General features: G+C 41.2%; 1 protein-coding gene across 12 annotated transcripts in view; it reads right to left on the reverse strand.

Annotated features, from left to right (window-relative positions):
- DTNA (dystrobrevin alpha) overlaps window positions 1–21,038 on the reverse strand; it is a 391,329-nt gene that overhangs the window by 3,811 nt on the left and 366,480 nt on the right. For 6 of the 12 annotated variants that reach the window (XM_029231333.1, XM_029231335.1, XM_029231330.1 and 3 more), the window contains 5 exons: window positions 11,622–11,781; window positions 9,044–9,133; window positions 7,621–7,789; window positions 4,957–5,089; window positions 2,871–2,919 (listed from right to left, as the gene is read on the reverse strand). In XM_029231333.1, the coding sequence (XP_029087166.1) occupies window positions 2,902–2,919; window positions 4,957–5,089; window positions 7,621–7,789; window positions 9,044–9,133; window positions 11,622–11,781 (570 nt within the window). In that variant the 3' untranslated portion in view covers window positions 2,871–2,901. Of the gene's footprint in view, window positions 1–2,870; window positions 2,920–4,956; window positions 5,090–7,620; window positions 7,790–9,043; window positions 9,134–11,621; window positions 11,782–19,110; window positions 19,965–21,038 lie in introns of those variants that run through there. The other 6 variants (XM_029231331.1, XM_029231329.1, XM_029231332.1 and 3 more) reach the window with 5 other exon arrangements.

Here is a 21,038-nt window from a genome sequence, read left to right on the forward strand (position 1 = left end):
ACACACACACACACACACACACACACACACACACACACACACACACACCCTCTACTTTCTTCCTCTGACAGTCAGGAATGAACGTCCTGGGACACTGTGGGCTACTGCACCTTCTGAAAGAAGAGAGGACAAGAATCCTCCATGCTGAGTCTCTTGCCTAGTGGGTACCTGAGGCATCTGGAGGGTTAAAGCCACATAAACAGAAATATTGGTGATGTCCTTTGGACAAGAAGATGAGAGCACTGACTCACCATCAGAATGGCATGCTAATTAAAAAAAAAATCCACTTTGTTCTTCCAACCCTCCAATTTCTCAAGTTAGGATGTGGCTGGTCAAGGCACGTGGAGTACCGTGTGGCCAGAAGGATGGAAAAGGGACCAACCCAAGATCCCAATGGGCCAGAATGGGATTTTGGTGGACTTTAATTCGAGTGCTAACCTTTCTGTGTACTGTTTCTTCTAATGTGGCTAGTTGAAAAGCAATAAGTCAGGTTTCACTCTGTTCACTCTTGTTAGTGTGCTGGTAAGTGCCTGTTTATCTTCAGAGAGGCCTAAGGCTCTTCTTGAACAGAGGATGGGTCTTCCATGTCTCTGGTGTTTCACCTTTTGCCCTTTAGTCATGTAGGGCTCTGCTTGGTGGATGCCTAATTGACTCTGAGCTGCTGAAATCAGCTCTAGGACCCTTGCAGAAGAGATGCATATACTTTGGGATAATTTCTGGTCTTGTAGTGTAGCCAGAAAGCCCAAACAAATAGATTTCAACAGATGAACTGTTCTACAATTTCAGCTGTATTTCTTGGCTACATCGAGAAAAACTACAGTAGGGTAGAACTAGGTGCAAAGATGAAAAGCTACTAGTTCCTACAGTGTTCTACCCAGTCTTAAATGAATTTTGTCGGATTTGCTGATTTAGTGACAGGCTGGTTTATATTTAGAGTTCTGTGGGATGCCAGCTAGGTAGGTAAGGATGCAGTAAGCAGCAAAGGCCACAACTGTTTTAACTTTTCACTGCCAAATTGGCAACAGAAGATTTAAAAAGGGCCTAAGAGCTTTCAGAGTACTGAGATCTCTGGCGTTTATGGACAAGAACCAAATACCATTTTTTATCTGGGTTTATGTCAAGGGCATTTCATTAGGCTTTTAGAAAAGTATATTTTTCTAAGCACTACCTACTGATGTTTAAATAATGTGCAGAACAAAAATGATCAAATTGCTGGAGCTCAGAGAAAGAAAATGCTATGAAAGGAAAAGGCTTGCTCCTTTGGGACTAGATTTGTCATAACTGGACTGAATATTTTCAGAAACAGCTCCTGGGAATTTTTCACTGCAGTTATCATGAATCAGGAGAACGTGTGGTGTAGCATTCTCAAATCCAAGGGAGGCAGACTAAAACGCACTCAATAAGATCCTCCCTTTTACACCAAGAGGGCCTCACAGCTCAAAAAATGTATTTCATAATAACAATTACACTTTAATTTTTACTTGCTTAATCTTAACCTGAGGACCAAGACAGGAGGTCAGTAGTGCTTGAACTAGAATGTATTCTTTACTAATTGATATGTCATTTAGGAGATATATATCGCTTTTTCAATTTAGCAGCCAGAGTTGAGTTTCCTATCAACTGCACTATTCCATGGGTGGGAAAAGACTGTAGAACTAAAGTGGATACAAGTCCTTGGGACCGTGCATCCAGATGACCGTAAGAGGTATATTAGCTTTGAAGTGTAATGTGGGACATCTAAATGGCCATTGGCTGGAGCCAGAGAAGCCATCAAGTCTCATGGGACAGTGTAGCTGAAGGCATATCAAGTCATTGTACGAAGCTGAGTCCCCGCCGTATTTCCACAATCAGAGCGAGCAAGCTAGTTCTGAGTCCCGGGGGCTCTCATACACTCACATAATAATTATAGTCACTCCCAGGGACTGAACTGCTTGTAAAGCACTGAGCATAGTGCTAGGCATGTATGTGTGTGCTCAGAATAAAATAATACTGCGTCTGCCACTATGTTAAGCTCTTTAAAAGCTATATCTCAGTGAGTACAACTCCTCCATGAGGTAGGTATTGTGATATATGTTGTACAGAGGGAACAGAGGCTCAGAGAAGTCTAGTAGTTTGTCAAAGATTATGCCGCTAAGATTTGATGGAACTCATATTTGAAATCAGTATATTCGAGTCCAGGGCCTAAGCTTCAGACTACTATAGTGAAGTGATCCTGCCAATCAAGGGCTATTCTCTTTACATTAAAAAAATTACTGAGGATTTCCCATGTATGTAGGTAGATCCTTAAAGCTGGGGGACCACATGCCACAGAAATGATATCTGAAATTAAATTATATCTTGCTGAATTCCACAATGGATTTGAATCCGCTGTTCTAAAACCATAAGGCTGCAGAAGGTTTCCTCTCTGTTTTTGCTTCTTTTGTTTTCTTTAATAACACATGCTTTTGCTTTCACTCATTAAGGTACACACTTTGATCTTTTGGGCCCTGAATACAGCAGGACTAAGGAGCTGACTCATCTCTGCAAGTGCTGAGCAAGCCTGGACTTTTCTCTCTCAAATGCTAGAGAGGCTGAAAACTTGAATGCGGTTATGGATCAGTGTTATGGCTTCACAGCTAAGAATTTCTGGGGCATCTTTGGTATTATTGAAATTTCTGTGCCAACTTTCCTAATTAATAGAGTAAAAAGTCAACTCCCAAGGCTGCCTGCCAAATCTCCACTGGATTATAATGAAATGCTTCATAGATTGGGAAGGAGGGTATTTTTATCATAGAGAAAACCTAAGAGAGAGTGATTGTGACTATAGGTTACAAGTTATCAGAATCCAGTGTACAGTGGCCACGTTTCCTCCTAAATAAGAGGATACTTACTTGAGAGGAGAGTGATAAAAGGATATTGCATTCAACCTTGCAAGCTGACCTGTGGGTGACAAAGGACACAAACAAGAAAGGTGACATGTCATGTCTGTGATGTAGTCAAGCTGGTGAATTATTTGGTTGGAAGCCATGCAGAAAGAGAGAGAGAGAGAGAGAGAGAGAGAGAGAGAGAGAGAGAGAGAGAGAAATAGAGAGATAGAGTCCAAGGAATGAAAGTAACTTTCTGGCCCATCCAACAACCATATGCTCATAGAGCAGTCAAGGAAAACCACTTCGACCTTCTCCAGGGCATATATCTTGAGTGGGGACACACAGGCCTGTTATCTCTCAGCCCTTTTCTTTGTCTTTCCCTTGAAGTCACTGGGTGTGGAAAGAAAAGGAGAGAGAGAAGGAGCTTAACATCTACCAGAGATGGCATGAACTCCAATCGGAGCTGATGCTATTAATAGAATTTCCCTTCATTTTGGTCATATCAGGTTAAATTCCTAAGTCATTAAAATAAATAAAAATCTAATATCTTATATGAAATGACTCGCTTTCTTTTAAAAAAAAATCTAGAATTTCATTTACTGTGGTCACCAAAATCCAGAAACTGATATGGGCACAAATAGGGAGATCTAATAGGCACCTCTAACGGCATGAACCAGAATATTGATTATTTCACCACCTCTCTCTCTCCCGCTATGCAGCAGAGCCAATTGAGATACGAGTAGGAATGCCATCCCTCAGAGCTCCCACGGACACCCTGGAGCTTCATCCAGACTAACTTCCTTCCGCAGATAGGCCATAGAAGTCGCAAAGAAAGAGCGTCCTCCATGGTCTGCACTCAAGGCAAGTTTGTTTCTGTAGCAGTAAAGTACGGCTTTACGTATCTGGTCACTGTTTGTTTTGTTTATCTGGGCCTACATTGTAGTTGCTTCTGAAATGCGGCTGTTAAAGTGAAAAGGCTAATGGAACATTCCAGAGAGGCAAAGCTTCTGTGTTATACTGTCAAGATGGGGTTGGTGGGCTTCCCTCTTGCTCTATTCTTCTTGGGAAGATAATTTCCAAACAATCTATAAACATATGAGAAGGAGAGGATAATTTATTCTCTCTGCTTCTCTTTCCTTCACTAATAGAGAAAGAGGGGGCTACTGCCAACCTAAGACTGTGGAAAAAAGCTTGTCTGGCCATCGGACAGAAAGCCTGACATGATAAAATAACCCCCGGGGTCTGGGAGGCAGCAGGTCTCAACGAGCCAAATACCCCTGAACTCCCAGAACCCCAACAAGACACAGGGAAGGGAAACATACAAGAAAAACAAACATGGCAGTAGAACAATCTCCATGGGGAAAATGCATCCCCTTAAGGATGAGTGGCTAATTACACTTATTCCCAATTGCATGTGTTATGTCCAGTGACTTCTCAGATGGATTAATATGCTCCAGTACATATGATAATCTGCCCAACCATACCCTGCTGAATGTGGGCCTACAGTTCCCCTAACATTTCTTGGTGAGGTTTGTCACTCTTTCACTTCTTGACATTTGATATAAGGCAGGCAGTGAGGGAAGCTGAGGACAAATGATTCAAGGGAGGAGGTATATTTATGCTTAGTCAATTTCCTTGAGCCTTGTTCCCTGACAGTCATCCTACAGTATCCATGGAGGATTAGTTCCAGGACATCCCCACACAGCAGATACCAACATCCATAGATGCTCAAGTCCCTTATAGTTGAACCTCAGTATCCACAGATTCTGAATCTGTGGATATGGAGGGCCGACTGTATCTTTTCTTAAAAAGTATTTTCCTAATGATTTTGGAGGATCATGGACTGTTAGTCACCATGTTTCCATTAATGTGGAAGGCCTCTTTTACTTTCCAACGCAGAATTCATAGGAATTCATGGTGAGTGACAGCTATAAGAAGTATTTAACATTTTTCCTGTCTAGAATTCATGGACTAAGGAGTTCAGTCAGAATATTCCAGAAAGGGAGTGTGGAAGGCAGGAGAAGGCACCGAATTTTGGAGTAATGTAAAAGACCCAGCTACTGAGGGACTGGGGCAGGAGTGGTAAAGGATGTGGGCCAGCTCTTGGTACCTGGTAGGCTTCGTCCTGTAGCTTCTGTTTCAGGTATTCCTCCATCTTCAGCTCATTCTCCAGCTGCCGGACAGAGTCATCTTCATAGTTCTCATCCTCTGGCCGCACATATGGGTCCCCATCTTCTGTAACCCTGGGAATCAACCACAGTGGGAGTTTCGGAGCAAATCTTAAAGGAAAGTATGAGTGGAATTCCTGTGTTAGCTGTAGTTCTGGGCGCACATTTATTTAGTCCTTCAATTCACTTCTTTGCTTCAATTCACTTCAATTCTGTCTCTTCTTTGACATAATGAAAAAACTTTAAAAAAGCTTTGGAAGTTTGGAGAAATATATGATCAAGGTGTTCTCACAGACAATTTTTCTATGGCAATCTGGTGTCCTCTATGTTTTCCTAGGGTTAACAGGAATGAGCTGACCTTTAAATGTCTGTCGTTCTTAAAAAGGGTAGGCTTATCCTTTGAGAGGACATAGTTTTTCCAGTTTGGGGGCTTAAAAAAAATAGAATCCAAGAACACTTTCCATAAGGGAAGTAAGCCCTCTAGTGAAATAATGATTAGGACATTTGTTCATAATTTAACGCTCTTTGTCTTATGCATATATAGAGGAATCGTGCACGCATCTGCTTTATTCCTGTGGTAGAGTCAAGTCTCTCTCACCGATCAGCTAATCGATGTCAGGAAGACTAATACTCTAACCCATAGCTCTTGATCTTCAAAATTTATACTAGCTCTGAACTTAAGAAATCCGGGCTTCCCTGGTGGCGCAGTGGTTGAGAGTCCGCCTGCCGATGAAGGGGACACGGGTTCGTGCCCCGGTCCGGGAAGATCCCACATGCGGCAGAGCGGCTGGGCCCGTGAGCCATGGCCGCTGAGCCTGCGCATCCGGAGCCTGTGCTCCGCAACAGGAGAGACCACAACAGTGAGAGGCCCGCGTACCGCAAAAAAAAAAAAAAAAAAAAAAAAAAAGAAATCCATTTAAATTGTCCAATTCCACTATGAAATAAATAGATAAGAATGATCTCATTCACTAAATGTGTGACTCTCTCCATCTATTCATCCCAGTATATATAAAGCTCTTCCTGGGACTGAGCATAAATTCACAACCTAAATCATATGACTAAAATATTCTCACGCTAAAACACAGTGCATGTTTAGATAGTACAGATATTAAAATATCCCCTAAAATGAAAAGAGTGGTCAAGTAGAAGTTTCTGGGTTGGAACTTAAATGCCAATGTTCATGTTTATTTATATTTGTACGACATGTCCTCGTTATTTTTAGAGGTTTGGGGTCAGCCTAGATAGGTCTACGAGGCCTCTATGAACTTTCCCTTCCCAAGCCCCACAGCCGTGTTTGTAGCTGGTCCTGCCACCAGTGTACCAGGGACAGCAGAGGGGTGGCCTTAGTTACAGTTTTGGACCTTAGGATTGGATCCAGAAACTTTTAGGTAACCACCATGTAAATGCTTAATTATAAAAAAAATCAAATGGATTTGTATTTATCAGACTAAACTGATAATTAATTCACCAGTTTGAATAACAAACAAATCAAAATTCTAAATTATAGAGGAAAGTTCAAGAAAGCAAACTGAAATTAAAAGCAGCAGCTTCCTGCTACGTAAAATTATAACTGTTTTGTTTTGATCTTACGCTCTGCCTTTTCACAGCTGGCTTTCAAGCCATGTCTATTTATAATTCCCCATTATTACTGGCCTTTTACTCACTGCTCGGATGGACAGCCAAAACACCAGAAAGGCCTCTGGTTAGTTTCTTCTCTGGGTCTTTAAAACAGACAGTTTATTTTTGTAGACGCATCTACAGTTCTTCTCACATTAAGCACCATCACCCTTCTGTAGTTTTTTTTTTGAACTGTTCATCAATTCTCTTTTCCAGAATTTGGGTGAGGCCCTGCCCACATTTCTCAGAACTCCGCTTACTTCACTTCCTACATTTTACCCTTTTCCCTCCCAAGCTGGGCTCTGCAGGTCTGTCCTAGCTTTTTGCCTTTGTTTCTCAGCTTTGGTTTTCCCTGCCTGACTGCTTTGAGCTGATCCAACGTCACAGAAGTTCTAGTGGCTACGTGAGTGATTCTGCTGGCTCCTGTCAAGCTACAGAAGCCTAATTGGGTGAAAAATCTTTGCAAAATGTCTTTTGAAGGTCAGGTTTATACATATTCAATAATTCAAGCGAATTGGACTTCTTTATAATGAGACTTTACACATTTAGTTATTTCAATCACAAGGGCGTATACGATGCTGTTTACACCCACTTTGAACAGAGACCTCTCTAGTATCACCAGGTCCCTTAAGAGCAAATCTAGTAAATTCAAAAGATAGGATGATTTATCTCCTGAACTAGTCTATGAGTCCTGGGAGGGTGGGAGAGATTTTTGACACTATTTTGTATCCAATTAGCGCAGTGCCTTGGGCAAGACGGGCTCTCAATAAGTACTGGTTGGATTTTGTTACTGATACTCTGGAAATTGTTAGGGGGAAAAGTCACAATGACAAATTGAAATGTAGCACCCTTCTACCTCTTCTGGCAGAAAAGGAAACTGAACCATTCCTTTCCAAAATAAAGAAGTAAGCCACCATGTTTTTATTTTCCTGTGCTCCCTGCAGAGTGTTCTGTTACTGAGAAAATACCCCCAAGCAGAAGATACTTACACGTCGCCACGCATGGCACTTGGGGTAGCTCCACTGTGAAGGTACCCGGGTTTTCGGGCATGGATTTGAGCTAGAAAAGCCTTTTCAGAGGTTGGTGATGGGACCAGATCTTCAAAATGAGTCCGTGCAAGTTCAGAATCCACGTTACTCTCAGTTTCACTCCCCGCCTCTATTAGGTACAATTGAAGAAGTGAAGAATGACCTAGATTTTGTTATGATCGATCGGCAAATAAAGGGCTATAGGCTTAACACTAACCAACCTATGCTGATTAAAACGCTGACCAGGTATTGTACGTAAGTCAAGTATGTGTTCATTTTTTCTCAAAATGAGAATTGATACGGACGTGAATTACCACAAAATCAGTTAGTATACAGTATTGTCTTTTTATCTCAATAATATTATAAGGAATCTTTGTCTTAATAACTGACTTAATTCTTGAAGCCATCTGTTTTTTTCCTCTATAAAAGTCTTTATTAAAACTGTTGTTACTTTTGCTTAATATTGCTTTAATTTAGGAAACACCGACCTAAAACATTACATTCACTTAATATTTCAAAAAATTGTAAGAGTATAAAGTAATAGTCCTTGAAACGCCTACAATGAGAATAACATTTTTAGTCATCATTTGCTAGGGCAGTGAGTACGTGCCATTAATCATGATGTATTAACTACTGTCATTTTTATCCTATTTGGTAATCTTAACCTAAGATAATAGCAACACTTTTCATTACTTTATTCTAATTATAGAGGTTTTAAGAAATTTAAATCCAGATTTTTTTTAACATTAAAGTTTTCTTTCTTATAGTTGTTGTAATCTCAACTATATGACCACAGTCCTTTCAAACAGATATCTTGCTAGGAGGGCTTTAAGGAATAGACGAGATGTATTAGTAACTGATAAGATATTTATTTGCATATTCACGCTGTTAAAGTTTTTAAAACTCTGTGTAGTAGTATTAGGATGAAGAGTGCTGCAATTTTATGCTATTTATTTTCTTCGCAGATCTTTCTTTACTGATATTGCAAAGGTAAATTTCAGTTTCGCCTCTTTCAAATAGCCATGCATTCCAAATGAACAAGTCTAAATTAGTAAATAAGACATGTGACCCTATAAAATAACTTTAGCATCATGTCACTTTGGGTCATGATATATTTAACAGTGGCTAACTTGGGATTCTGTATTTACAAGTCAATTTGAATATTTATTCTTTTTCTGCATTTTTCAAACTTTGTGCATTGAGCATGTATTCATGATCTTCTCATTAGCAAAGTATAAACGGTACTAAAAAATTCTAATATCCCAACAAAATATCACACAGACCTTTAAAAAATCTTTTTATACTTGACAATAAGCAGCTCTCTAACAGAAGTTATGGGTCCTTCTGCAATGAGAAGACAAATGAGACGGGACCAGGGACTCACCGGAATTCAACTCTTTCACGAGAGAGGACATGGTGTTAGTGATCGAATCCGCTGCTACTAGTAAGTCATTCCGTAAATTTCTTCTTGAACCTTAAGAAAGAATGATAATGAAAAAAAATCAAAGCTCTCCTTTTCCCCAAGTTTTTATGCTGTTTATCATTTCCATTGATATCCTAAAGCAAGAAAACGTCCAAGACTTCTCCTTTTCAGAAGCGCTTTGGTTCATTTCCCGAAAAAAATACATTGTGCTCAGGCCAGTGGCCTTTGATATAAGAAGACGTGGCAACTGATGGGGATTCATATACTTTATTGTCCAAATTGGGACAATTTTACAAGTGAAAGGGAAGGTATTAATAACAAGACTGGGTGACCTGGCACAAACTGGGATGATCCCAGGTAAGCCAGCACGTGTGGCCATCCTTCTTCAGAATCACCTCACAGATGAAAAGTCTGGTTTTGCCACGGGAGCTGTGCCTTCCCAGCAGCTGCTACTGTCTCAGCCCTTACCTGGCGGCTGAGCACATCAGATTCTGATCTCCATCACCACAGCCTCTGTCTCCCACCAGGGCTCCCCGAGCTCCCCCTATCATTTCAGGTACCCCTTGGGAATGGGAACCCTGTGCACTGTATGTCCCCAGAGTTTGGAAAAGGGGTGAGGGTTCTTGCTCCTGCTGCCAAGACGTGGGCAGAAGATGTATGCCTGGTACCCTGAACTGGAACTTAGACCATGTTTCTCTATGGTAGAGGATGATTATTATGAGGTTTCCATCCCACTAAGGGTTAAAAGGGTATTTGTGGGCTGGACTGGGAGTGGGGCAAGGTGGATGTAGAACAGAGGGCCAAATTCATAATATCTTTGGAAAAAAGACTCAAGATTCCAAATACCTGACTTACAGATGAATTTATGCAGGATGAGCTGGGGCTGATTAGATAGGTCACATTTCATTGTGATTTCTTAGTAAGTAAAACTAAATAAGTAAAATAATAAACACGTAAATTTAAGAAATCAAAGTAGTTAGATAAAACAATAATTATTACAGGAAATTCAAACTGATTTAATATGCTGTAAATTTCTTTAAGATTTAGGGAAAGGACAGTTTTCCCTCTAAAAATTAAATAAAGGAAATTATTTTGCATAACTTAAATTATATTTGTACAACTTTAATCATTTTCTTTTTCAGGAGAAAACGCCCTGTAATGGATCTTCCTTTTTCCCTCGAACAGAAAATACATCATGCTCTCCCTTCAAAATGTAAGCTTTTATCCCCTATAAACAGTGGATGAGAGCATCTTTTTCCTCAGTCTCCCTGGATATTACTGATGTTAAACAATTGTTTTTGAATCTGCTAGGCAAAAGGTGATTTTGATTAAAATTTGTATTTCTACAACTATTTGTGACATTGAACATCTTTATTGGCTATTTGTTCTTCTGTCGGTTCCTATCCTTCACCTATTTTTGTTTTGGGAGTGTCTTTTTCTGACTGAGCTGTGTGTGCTTTAATGTATAACTGAAATTATGAAATTTGATTCCTACATATGCTGGAAATGTTTCCTCAAGTCTATTCTTTTGTCTTTTAACTGTTTATGTTTCTTTTTGTCTTAAAACTAGTAGTCGAATATGTCGCTCTTTTCCTTAGATCTACACGTGAGGACCTGGGAGGATGTCCACCATATACCACTAATTCAAGGGAGATGCAAATTGCAGACCAAAATGCAATGCATGATCGAATTTGTGTGAAAAAAGAAGAGTATATGTCCATAAAAGCAAACTTAAACATAGATATTTATATATAAATGAAACGTTGAGAAGGGCCAAGCTGTTAATAGTGTTTACTTCTAGGAATGAGATTTGGCAGGCTGAGGGTCGGCAGGAGGATTTCTTTTTTTCTAATTTTCTACAAATTTAAAAAGTGATGACAAAAAAAAGTTTTATAAAGTGTTAAAATATTTCCAAATGAATGAGATCACTTGCTTTGGGACCCCACTCCCACCCCGACACTCCGCAGTACATAAGCAGAAGAGGCAGCGGTGGGAGAATGCTGTTTGTTGCTGTTTGTCATCTCACATCCCTCTTTGCCCTCTTCTATTGACTATGGAGAGCTAGCCTCGCAGCCCCATACACAGAGGCAATGATTCAACTCTTTAAGCCATCTGGAAAATGACTAAGCATCCTTCTTGATCGCCTCAGTGCTAAAGAGCTGGGATTGTTTACTCTCAATCTTGAGTTTGCTTTCATGTAAAGAGAGGAAAGGAGGAAATATCTTTCGGAATTTTAAAATGGATTACATTTATAAGATTTCCTGGAATATTGCTGAAAGGATTTCCCTTCCCTTAATGAGCAAAGGCTCATAAAAAAACGGGGCAGGGCAAGAGAAGCCAAAAGAAGATAAGATGGTGAAGGGAAGAAGAGATTAGCGTAGGGAGTTTCTAAAAAGTCTTGCAGGCCCGGCTTTGACAAGAACTGTGGAATACACTAGAGCATCCACGGTGAGGCTCTGGTAACTCTAGATCATGCAATCCTTGGCGACTTATTTGCAACAGAAAAGCAGAACACACACACACAAATAAAGCCACTTACTTTGTGCAAACGCCTCCTGTACGTCTCCCCCTACCCCTGTGAGAGAGTCCTGAGGCGTGTGGGTTGGGGTGGAGCAGGCGGAAGCTGACCGGACGGGCATGGGGATAGGCCTGCTGATGGTGTGGCTGGGGGAGGAGCGGGGAGAGCCTGCCCCCTGGGTCTGGAGAGACAATGCAAGTCATTAATTGTTTTCGCAAGAAGATGCCAAATGCCCTTCCCAGTGTCTCAGTCAAATGTTAAAGACAGTGACAATGAAATTCCAAAGTAGGTGGAAATCCTAGGTAATTAAGATGGTAATGCTCAACCTGAGTTGCAGGTGCAGATAATTTAGGACCTTACTGTACATGATCTGAAGTTTTGGTTACAAACTGAAAGCTAAGAATATTAGTACTGCATTCATTGTTCTGTAATATAGGAGATGTTTGCCCATGTAATGAAGCTACTGTTCAGCAGTGATAATTACAAGGTGTGTTTATGTTCTCCTTGAAGGAAGCTCTATATAGAATAAAAAGACATTAGGAGAAGGTTTTAAATATAAACTCGGAGACTGTTAGGGATGGATGTGGTTTACATTCTTCCTAAACTTTCAACCCGTCTTGTCCTGGCATCATCTGTAGAGGATAATTTATAGTTCCAATCATGTCATGCCATATTGCATATGTTAAGTCTCAAATAAAGAATCAAATGAAGTGTAAATTGTTTAATCCCTGTTTTACAGTAAAAGTTGTCTTTGTCGAATTGCTCTGTGATTCAGGGATTCAAATGGGGAAGAGAAAAAAGAAACACTGGTTTCTAATTTTTGGGTAATGTTTCCTGTAGGAATTGTCCTCTTTGCCTATGAAAAAGCAGTATTCTAGCAGCAAGAACAGTGGGATTTTAAAATGAGTAAAGAAAAAAGGAGAAAACAACTTCAAAGCCATTTATCTCCTCATTTCAGCCCTTGCCATGAAATAATTCTGAGGCTGTCAAACCTTGAATTTCGCAGTCTTGGTTCTACAATGAGGTCTCTTGGAAACATTTCCTGTTTTAATAATTAGTTTACAAAGGAAGTAAAGTCAGCACGAATAAGAAAATGTAAGAAGTGCATATACAACAGATTAGGTATTCACATAAATTCCACTCCAGTCCACTGGGTCTGGCCAGGGAGAGTGAGGACTCTTCCACAGCAAGGCCCAGAGATTCATCATCACCCCATTCAAACCCCAGACATGCACCACCAGAGCCGTGCTCTGGAATATTCGATTTAGGTCTTTGCTGTGGGTTCAGCTACTTGCAGTTAAAACACACAACATCAATCTTGTAAAATGCCATGCTGTTAGCTTTCCAGGGCTCGGCATCACACATAAAAGTCAAATCTATAAATTGAGAAAAATCCCGAATTAAAAAGGAAGCAAAACAGAAAACAACTCATGTGATGCTCGAGGCGCTGAGGATTCCACTCTCACTCATAACAGTACCTTGGAGTGGCCTGTCGGGCCCAAGGAAGAGAAGTCTGCCTTTGCAGCCCCTTGCCCCAGCCTGCTCCAGGATGGGTCTGGTTTCCCCCAGCAAACTTGGGCAGCTCAATGTCATTACCACGAAACCTCTGCTTCTGAGGTACCTGGGCATTTCCTTGCTTCCCACACCAATAAGTGACCTCATGTTTGAGTCATGCTTTGCCATGTACACAAGGTTCTCATGTACATCCTCATGGGTTTCTCTCCATGACCCATTGAAGTAGGTCCCATTATGCTAAATGTGCGGTTATGGACCACAATGCTCAGAGAGGTGAAAAGAATTGCCCAGGAGATGGAGCTAGAGTGTCCGAGCTGGGGCCTGAGCCCAGGTGGTCTGCCTGCCCTGGAGTGGGGGGACCTGGATGGGCTATGGCTGGTGGCGGATCGTTCAAAGGAGACAGGTGTTGGTTAGGTACCCTGAGATCAAGTCTGCCTGCCCTGGAGTGGGGGGACCTGGATGGGCTATGGCTGGTGACGGATCCTTCAAAGGAGACAGGTGTTGGTTAGGTACCCTGAGATCAAGTGCCTCTCCCTGGCAACCCGTCCTGCACATCCTTTTCAAGACAGGCTCCTCAGCAGAGCTCCTTGCCCTTTCTCATCTGATCTTTTTACCAAGGAACCAGGTGCAGCTGGGAGGAGGGACTGGTGATGATGGGAACTTGGACAGAGGGGTTGAAGGAAGAAGGCTCCTCTTGGCTACACAGGGTGGCTTACCTTCTCAACCCTGGAAGCCAGATCCTCTTCTGTGATAGGAGATTCACAATAATGATAAAACTCCATTTTTGTATGTAATTTACAGTCTCTAAAGCACATTTACATACCTAGTCTTGTTTTATTCTCCCACTAATCAGTGCTAGGAATGATAGTAGCTTATATCTGAATAGCAATTGGCAGACTAGAAAGCATTTGAATCCCATCTACTTCACTTAATCCTCTCAACAACCATACAGAGGTATTATTACTCTCATTTTTCAGGTTAGCAAGCTAGGATCAGAGGTGATAATTACCCAAGGTCTCTGAGCTAGTGAAGGACAGAGATAAAATGGATCCCCAGACTTTAGGCTACAAGGCCAGGGCTTCCCCAGGCCACCACAGCTGCTCCTCAGAATTGTGGGCACTGTGACCAACCATCACATATTTCCATCTATGTTTCATAATATACCTTCACTAACAACCTGAAGACTCAGAAGGCGTAGGACACAGACTCACTAGGGAGTGGTGATGGAGCAGTGGCCTAGGGCTTTCTGCTGGGCCAGGCAGTACCTTCTAGTTACTGGGTCAGTGCCCAGGGTGGAGCAAGCAACCTTCAGGCTGGTTATCAGCCAGTACAGAAATACAGGTCCACAGTCTCTTATCTGCAAATGTGAAATCCAATGGGCAACACATGTTGTTTCATAATTAATGTGAGGCTACTTATATGGTGTCTGCACTGGATCGCATTTCTAAAACCTCAAAGATTCTGAGTTCCGGAGCATCTCTGGACCCAGTGATTTCAGATATGGGGCTGTGGGCCTGCTTTTCAATATTTGACGGCTGTGCTGGGGCTGTAGTATACACCAGCCCTGCTCATACCTGTGCCACCAGGCTCTGCAGTATAGGGTGCTTGTGGGGTTCCCCCCTCCCCTTTGGGTACCGCACCGGCCCCACCTCTTCTTGCGTAACACCTTGTCTCCAAAGGCAACTTTTCCTACACCTTTCTGCCTGTTTCCTGTCTTCAAAACTCCCATCAGTGGTCTTGTGTTAAGAGAAAAATAATGGACTGTGGTTACATGTTAAGGGAAAAACAACTGATGGAGTCTAAATTACACCAATGTGTGAATGGCTAATAGCCACCAACTACTAAATGAATCTCCAACTGGTGCAACTTCAAGCCGTCTGATTATATGAAGAATTTAGGCGGAAGATTCTACGCTGAAGTAAAGACTCACTGCATCTTTCCTACAATTTGTAACTCCCCAGTCATGACCAGTCTTTACGCAGACTCGGGGGTAGAACCCTGGCTCCCTGGGTGATCAGGGCCCCATCACCCTTTGTCAGGACACTGGCCAGTTTGATGCATAGTAGACATTGCTGGGAACACCATCTCTGTTCTTCCTTTCTGCTGTTCTTGCAGGACCACTAGGGAATGGCAGTTGCCTCTTGGCTTTGGGGTAGATTAGTGAAGATGTCACAGAGTTTCATTTTCACAGGTGTGGGCCCTATAGAATGGTGGCCCCTGGTCTGGTCATGAAGCATGGTTGTCGGCTAATAACTTTAGAAGAGTTAGAATGAATAATCTCTGTGAACATCCTTTCCTGGAAATTATCCGGTGATTAATGGAGCGAAGACTTAAGCGACAATGGTCCATGCAGATCAATATATAGATCTCAAATTCCCGAGAAGAGGGGTGATTTATGGAAGAAGGAAAACATACATCATACTTGGCACATTTAAAATTGTTCTCTTCCTAGAGAATAAGTGAAAAATTCATTTCTACCCCCCATTCTCTGAGTCCACTCAACCTGCTGTTGTATCAATTTTTAAAAAGTCTGACAAGATCCATAAATTTTCCGATTTTTTTCCAGGAAGTATTTGGGTTTCCACTCAGCACCAGAAAGGAGGGATGCTTCAAGGAAAGTGCCTAATGTCTAATTGTGGAGCCAGTACTGTCTGGAGAAATGGCAGAGCAGATGACCATGAGACAGGAGGAGGTGGTACTATGGACCCTCCCCCACCCAGGTACCCCGCCCCCGAAAGTCAGCCTCTCAGGTTTGGGGGAGAATGCAGTGTAGTCAGGCCTGGTTTTACGTAGCAGCCTGTTTAGCTACATTCAACCCTCTTTTCATCCTTTCTTCCAGAACACACTGACTGACTATCATCATAGGGCTTCTTGTGGGGATACAGATGAGATGACTAATTCTGATTGGTCAGACAGGCGGCACCATTTACCCTGGGTCTTAGAGCAGAGATTTCCAGGCAGAAAAGAGCAAGTACTGGGGTGGGGGAGAGAAGAGCATTCCAGGGCTTGGAGTATCAAGGGCAAGGCGTGGGGATTGTGAGGGGTACTGAAGACACAATGGGAAGGCCAGTGGGGTTGATGCAGCAGGTTCTCTGTGGGGAGTGGAGTGGGATGAGGCTGAGAAGGGGTGGAGTCAGGTTTGGGGGCCTCCAGTGTCATAAAAGGGGCTTAGTCTTTATCGTGAACTAAAGCGTCATTTTCTAAGGCTTTTAAGCACGGAAGCAATTTTTACTTTCCTAGAATTAAACAACTCCTAATTTAAAAGAAGTATGAGAGAGAGAGAGAAAGAGAAGGAGAGACAGAGGCTGGGAAGGTATGCTTTTGAACACAGATGTTAGTCCTAATATTGCAGTTGATTATTTATGATGTGAATGATCCCCACCTGCCCTCATTTTTGATCGCTTCACTACTCCATAGAAAACCCATAAGAGAGGATGAGCAGGGGAAGTAATGGAAGGTGAACCTAAACTGTTAAAATCTGTCATTTCTGGCCTGTTCATGTTCCATAATATATTTGGAAGAAGTAGGAACCTGAATGACTATGATTTCCCGAGTTAACTGGGCCATCCAGTAGTAAATAGAGAAGAGGATGGGAGTAGGAAATGGAATTTGAAATGATGTGTGACTTTCTTCCCTTGATTGAGACAATTAACTAACAAGTTAATGTAAGGAAGAGAAGCGAGTGTGTGTATGTGTGCATGCGTGTAAAATGTGGGCCAAATTAGAAAAGTTTATACATTCTCCTGTGTATATGTATACATATATACATACATTTAGGCTTATATCTGACTTGCATATAGTATTTCACAAAGTGGTTCCACATTTGTTATCTTTTAAAATCTATACAACAACCCTGTGAGCCATGTATTATCGGTATGTTTGAAATAAATTGCTAGGAAGTTAACTGACTTATTCAAGATCTTATAGTTCTAAGTGAGGAGCTGGGACCACCATGACTCAGGTCTAGCTCCAGTAATGTTTCTTAGAAAATTATTATTGAGACCCTACCTTCTGAACTAAAGGATACTTGGTTTTAGACCAGGTCATAGTATTTGGCACTGGAAGGATACCAGAAACTCTGGAACATGCTGTCACTGTTATTATACCCCAGCCGCCTTTGTTATTAAACTTTTTATGAGTGTTCTTTCTATGGTTCCTTCAATAAATTTTACAAATACACAAAGAAGAAAGAGGGTAGGATAATTTCGATTCAAGTTTGTAAAAAAAATTTATTGCTTATGATACCATAATCATCATATTATATTACAGGCACCATTTAAGAAAAAATTTCATGTTCTCTCCTCAAGGGGAATAAATTCATGCATTACCTCTAACAAGAAACAGCATAAGTAGGAACTATATATACCAGTATAATAAAATACATTGAACCACACAGACTTATGATAAAGCAAGTAGAGGTTATTAAATCAAGCACAATTTGTTGTGTGTGGTGTCTTAAATCTGATTTTACAAAGAGAATGTCGCCAAAGGGGAAAGGCTCATAAATAAAAACAGAATTTAGAAGCAGATGCCAGACTAAAACTTCTAAATTCTCTCCTTAGATCATGTTATACCATGAGAAGTCTATAAATTTGGATGGCATTTGTTTATTTCCTTGTAGAACTGCCTCTGCAGGATTGGGACATATGGGGTTCTGTCTTTAATTTTCACTGAAGGTCAGTATAAGAATCAGCCACACGAAATCTACTGCGTGTGTCTGTTTTATTATTCACTACTTCTATAAAGCTCTGAGTGAAAACTTCATTTTATATTTTATGCCAACAGAAACTTTGGTCCCTTGAGAGCTGGCATTTCTGTTCTGATAAAACCATCAATTATGTTTTCCTTTTTTTTTGCCTCGCTGCTAGAAAGCTCAGAGTGACACCCTCGTCCCTTATGATTAGCACATTTGCATCTTCTTCAGTTTTCGATTTTTCTGTTTCCATTTTATGAAGTCACTGTTTATGTCTCTAGTTGTAAGCTGCCTTGGGTCCTTTTTGAAAAGAGGCTTGACTATGTAAGCAAAGAAATGAGTAAGACCCGCAAACACTCTCCCCACCCAGACAACGCATTGCTGACATCTGGGTGTTGCCAATAATGGTCCTTAAGTACCTAGGCAGCAGTACCCACTGCTGGCTGACTTTCAAAGATGTGGCAGCTGTTGAGGGCCCAGTGGGGAGGAGCTGGAGGGAAAGAAGGCAGTAATGCTCTTATGGGCGCTGCCATGGTTTGGCTCTATGCATTCATCTGTTTATGAACTTCCTGGTCCACTGAGCCTTTCAGGAATGTGCTGCCTTGGAAATGGTAGAGAGAGGGTCCCCGAGGGAAATGGCTAAAGCAGGGCTGACTGGCTGCAGGATGGTTGCCTACTCTCTCCACTAGGAGAAGGAAGGTTATATGTGAGCCTTATTTCCTTTTTCTATGCACACACTGAGTAAGAGACAGGAAAGAAAAGAGGCTGTTTGCAGAGAAGCACCATGAGATGGCATTTTTCTTTACCATGATCTAAGTGTGTTGTACGTACAACAGCAATAGCCCATGTATGCATTTATGGGCAATAATACAAGCAGCAAGTGTGTGTCTTTTACCCAGGGGGACTGTCTCTCATTAAAATTTGACTTCAGTTTAGTGAAGTAATTTTTTTCACAAAATACAAATAATGTAATACATTGTCTTTATTGTCTGACATTACAGATTTGTTTTACACTTTCCTTTTTTACAGACCTTGGGAATGAAGGGTAAAAATGTGTCCAGCATTTTGCAAACATTTTTTGTTACACACAAACACGCACAGTGAGTAATAGGAAAGAGAATACAGAAGAATGAAAAGGTACGTTGAAATCAGATAGGCTGTGGTTCTAATGGATCCATGGAAATACCATAAAACTTTTTGATAAGACCAGTAAGTGGGATATATTGTTATACACAGCTCGGTACATGCACTTGAAATGAAAGCTGCTTTTATTTTGCCATTGTTTTATTATTATTGTATTTTGAGTACGCTGCTCCCTCTGCTGGCTTCTGCAACTGGCTACATGGCCAGACAGGGGGCTTCAGTTCAGGCTACAGTTAGACAGTCAGTCACAAGGCTCCTATTTCCAGGGAAGATGTATGCAACACCTTGTGAACTCCTACAGCAGAAAGGTGCTTGGTGGTACGAGAAAGGCTGAAAGTTACCTATTCTTTGGAGATGACTGTCAACCAATGGTAGGGATTCTGGTTTGGGAAGTGAACAGTTACGGAGTACAGTCTTTCTCTTATTAGACTGAGCACGTAACGGTGAGCAGTGGGGAGCAGGGCTTAAACATTATGCAGTGAAAGGAGATGTAATTGGCTGGTTTTTACAAAAAGAAGTTCCACATCTTTTCAGTAAAATGGAAACTAAACTGAATGTTCACAGCATGAGAGGATGTTGAGGTTAGCTTCTGATGCTGTGGATTCTACCTAGTGTAATGTTAGTGATTGTGGTGAGTGTCTTTCTATGAAGAGAAGGGTCTGATCAACAACCAAGAAGAGCATGAGACTGGTTTGAAACTTAGACCCCTGGAGGTCTAAAAAGTTTCCAACAGGTTAAAGCGTGTTCCCTGTTCTAAAGGACATAATAGCTCTTCTTTTGATGTTGACGGTAGTAGTAGTTATAAAAAATGCTAAATTTTATATGTCTCCAATCAAGCACTACATTGAAAAGGAAGCAAATTAGTATAATTTTTTTTTCTCTTTCCAAACTGAAGCATGAACATACATTAGAGGCGAAAGCAATGAGAAAAACGGCAGGACGGCAGGCCCCTCCACTGTTAGTTAAGACCTGCAGTAGGGGACATAACTTACTCCCTGCTTCAATTCTTCTTCCTACAGAAAGATCGAATCAATAATAGTTAGATTACCCAGGGTTCCAATAAGAGCAGGTACACAGTGTGAAGGAATGAAGGTGGGGGAAACCGCAATGTGGCTTTGATGGCAGGTCAAGCCTCTTCTCCTGGTGACTTTAGTTCCAAGTCTATTTGGATATTTGAGACTACAGACCCATCTCTTTCCTCCATGCATCCAACCATCCTTCAACATGATTTCTCTCTCTATCCTGCTATCGGTACATCCTGATACCATAGACTATGCTTAATTAGGCTACGTTGATGCCAAGATAGCTGGTGGTAAATAGACTCCTATCCCATTGCTACAGTGACAGAAGCTACAGAAGTAGAACCAGGGGGCTGTTTTCAGTTTCCTGTCATTCAGTGAAGGGAAAGATGGGATGGGCCCACTTCATTTGGTAGATTTGGAAAAACAAAAACCAGAAAGAGCTTTTTTATATCATCAAATGAGATAATAGGGCAGAAACAGCAAGAGGTTATTATTTATCTAGTCCTGTCTTAACATAGATAGTACAACAAAAACTGAATTCTGCACTTTATATGTCTAATACAATGAAAAGTAAATTTTGTTTAGTAAAGATAAAGCATTCCTGACACTGATGGCAGGAAAAGTCGACTAAGGAATATAAAAGAATAAAGAAAACAAAAGAAAAAAGTGTTACACTTACATCAGTGCCTGGGACACAGTAGGTTCCAACAAATATTTGTTAACTATTTAATTTTTTTTAATTAAAAAACAAATAAAGAAAGGAAGGAAGGGGGAGAGAAAGAAAAGTAAGAAAAGGAAAGGGAAGGAAAGGAAGGGAAAGAAAGAAAACAATACAGAAACAATAAATGATGGGGTGTCAGGGATGTGGGAGATCCAGGGACTGAAAGGCAGGACATCTTGTCTCACAAGTGAGTTGTCCCAGAGACTTTGCCTATGTCCTTTTATCAGAAGTTTTAGTTCCTGCCTTTGGCATGTCACAGTTCCAGTCCATACTGGTTCATGCTTATTTACATCAGGCAGGATGACAACAGAGCACTGAAACCTCTGCTGGGGCAATCATGGACA

The sequence above is a fragment of the Monodon monoceros genome, unplaced genomic scaffold (genome assembly GCF_005190385.1).
Source record: "Monodon monoceros isolate NGI ecotype Baffin Bay Population unplaced genomic scaffold, NGI_Narwhal_1 Super_Scaffold_1, whole genome shotgun sequence".
Classification (NCBI taxonomy): domain Eukaryota; kingdom Metazoa; phylum Chordata; class Mammalia; order Artiodactyla; family Monodontidae; genus Monodon; species Monodon monoceros.